The 1,818-nt window shown below is 35.1% G+C and overlaps 1 protein-coding gene across 1 annotated transcript in view; it reads right to left on the reverse strand.

The window, feature by feature from the left end:
* Positions 1–280: 280 nt before the first annotated feature.
* The window catches only part of LOC107738694 (MIP18 family protein FAM96A-like), a 6,380-nt gene continuing 4,842 nt past the window's right edge, over positions 281–1,818 (reverse strand). Inside the window, exon 5 of the mRNA XM_016550495.1 lies at positions 281–822. Coding sequence (XP_016405981.1) covers positions 722–822 — 101 coding nt within the window. The 3' untranslated portion in view covers positions 281–721. The remainder of the gene's footprint in view (positions 823–1,818) is intronic.

Below are 1,818 nucleotides of genomic sequence, written 5' to 3' on the forward strand. Positions count from 1 at the left end.
CCTCTCCAGGCCTATATCAAACACAACTTCTCTGAGAAGGTTTTTATTCGTAAGATCTTGAGTTCTACAAATATAGACTTTTACCTTACAAAATCAAATTATTTACAAACTCATCATACCCTGAAGTAGTTAATTTCACACATAATCTGCAGGATCGATAACCGAGCTCTGACATCCGTTTTATTATTACATTTATCATGATTTACTCTTTCACAACTAAACGTGTGATATTACACAGAATGTCCGAGCTGCAGTGAAAGTGAATGAGGACGGATGCAGATGAGCTCCAGAAGTATTCTAAAAGCATCATTATAGTATCATAAAGCATTGCATTTAGGTCTCAAATGTCATACTTGGGCTCATAAACGACCGTTTTTAATGCTTTTTGTTTATTTAGGAGCAGTTTCTGTATAGAAACCGAAGCTCAGACGTTCTGTGGTTCAAAACAAAAAGTCAGATGAGGACACGAGGGTTAGTTCCTCTCTCAATTCCTGGGTGAAATATTCTTTCTTTTGTGGTTTGATGCAACGTTTTGCTCGTTTAGCCAGGAAGTTCAACAGGAAGTGGCTGTGTTTTGTCTCTCAGCTTGAGGAATGCTGTTCTTCAATGAGCCAAACAAACAAACAAAGACAGACAGGAAGGCCAGAGACCTCCATCTCTCATCTTTTCTGTTGTCTGACAGAGTAAGGTTTCATCAGGCAGTCTGTTAGAGAAGTCGAAGTCAGTCGTCCGGCTCGGTCACGCACTGCTCCACCAACTCCCGCAGGCTGGGGTTCTCCATGGCAGCCGCCACGCGCTCCTTATCATTGATCTGCTTGTTAACTGAGAGAGGACCACACACACAGCAAAACCAGTTCAGAGACACACCACCGACTCATCTCACACTGATACAGTCGCCCCCTACGGATGTGGATCTCAATACTTGTGCCAAATCAGGCCAGTTATGCAGATGATATTCAAAGAATATTTGGAGATTATCGTCGGTGTCTAGTAACAAAACCCAGTTCAACCAGTTAAACAAGCCTTTGGACGGTTGCATAGTCTGCCAACAGTTTTGTCCATGGATGATAATTGACAAAACCATCCAATAATTCTATGAAATAATTGTTTCATTTTAATGTCTATTTAATTTCATTTTTGCATGCATCATTTGACATGATTATATATTATAATATACAATAAAATATTATAAAGAATTTATATACATCTATCTATATATACAGTGGGTACGGAAAGTATTCAGACCCCCTTAAATTTTTCACTCTTTGTTATATTGCAGCCATTTGCTAAAATCATTTAAGTTAATTTTGTTTCCTCATTAATGTACACACAGCACCCCATATTGACAGAAAAACACAGAATTGTTGACATCTTTGCAGATTTATTAAAAAAGAAAAACGGAAATATCACATGGTCCTAAGTATTAAGACCCTTTGCTGTGACACTCATATATTTAACTCAGGTGCTGTCCATTTCTTCTGATCATCCTTGAGATCGTTCTACACCTTCATTTGAGTCCAGCTATGTTTGATTATACTGATTGGACTTGATTAGGAAAGCCACACACCTGTCTATATAAGACCATTCATATATATATATTAATAATTCACATATGTATTTAATGTAATTTTACTTTAATGATTGAATGTAATGAAAATAAGTATATATTACTTTTTAATTGATAAAACACATTTCAATATATTACTTTGTAATTTATTTATAAAATACATATAAATTATATGTAACTGATAAATACAATTATATATATATATATATATATATAAATGACTACAATACGAGTAAACTAAAAAATTTACT

The sequence above is a fragment of the Sinocyclocheilus rhinocerous genome, unplaced genomic scaffold (genome assembly GCF_001515625.1).
Source record: "Sinocyclocheilus rhinocerous isolate Xijiao unplaced genomic scaffold, SAMN03320098_v1.1 scaffold401, whole genome shotgun sequence".
Taxonomy (NCBI): Eukaryota; Metazoa; Chordata; class Actinopteri; order Cypriniformes; family Cyprinidae; genus Sinocyclocheilus; species Sinocyclocheilus rhinocerous.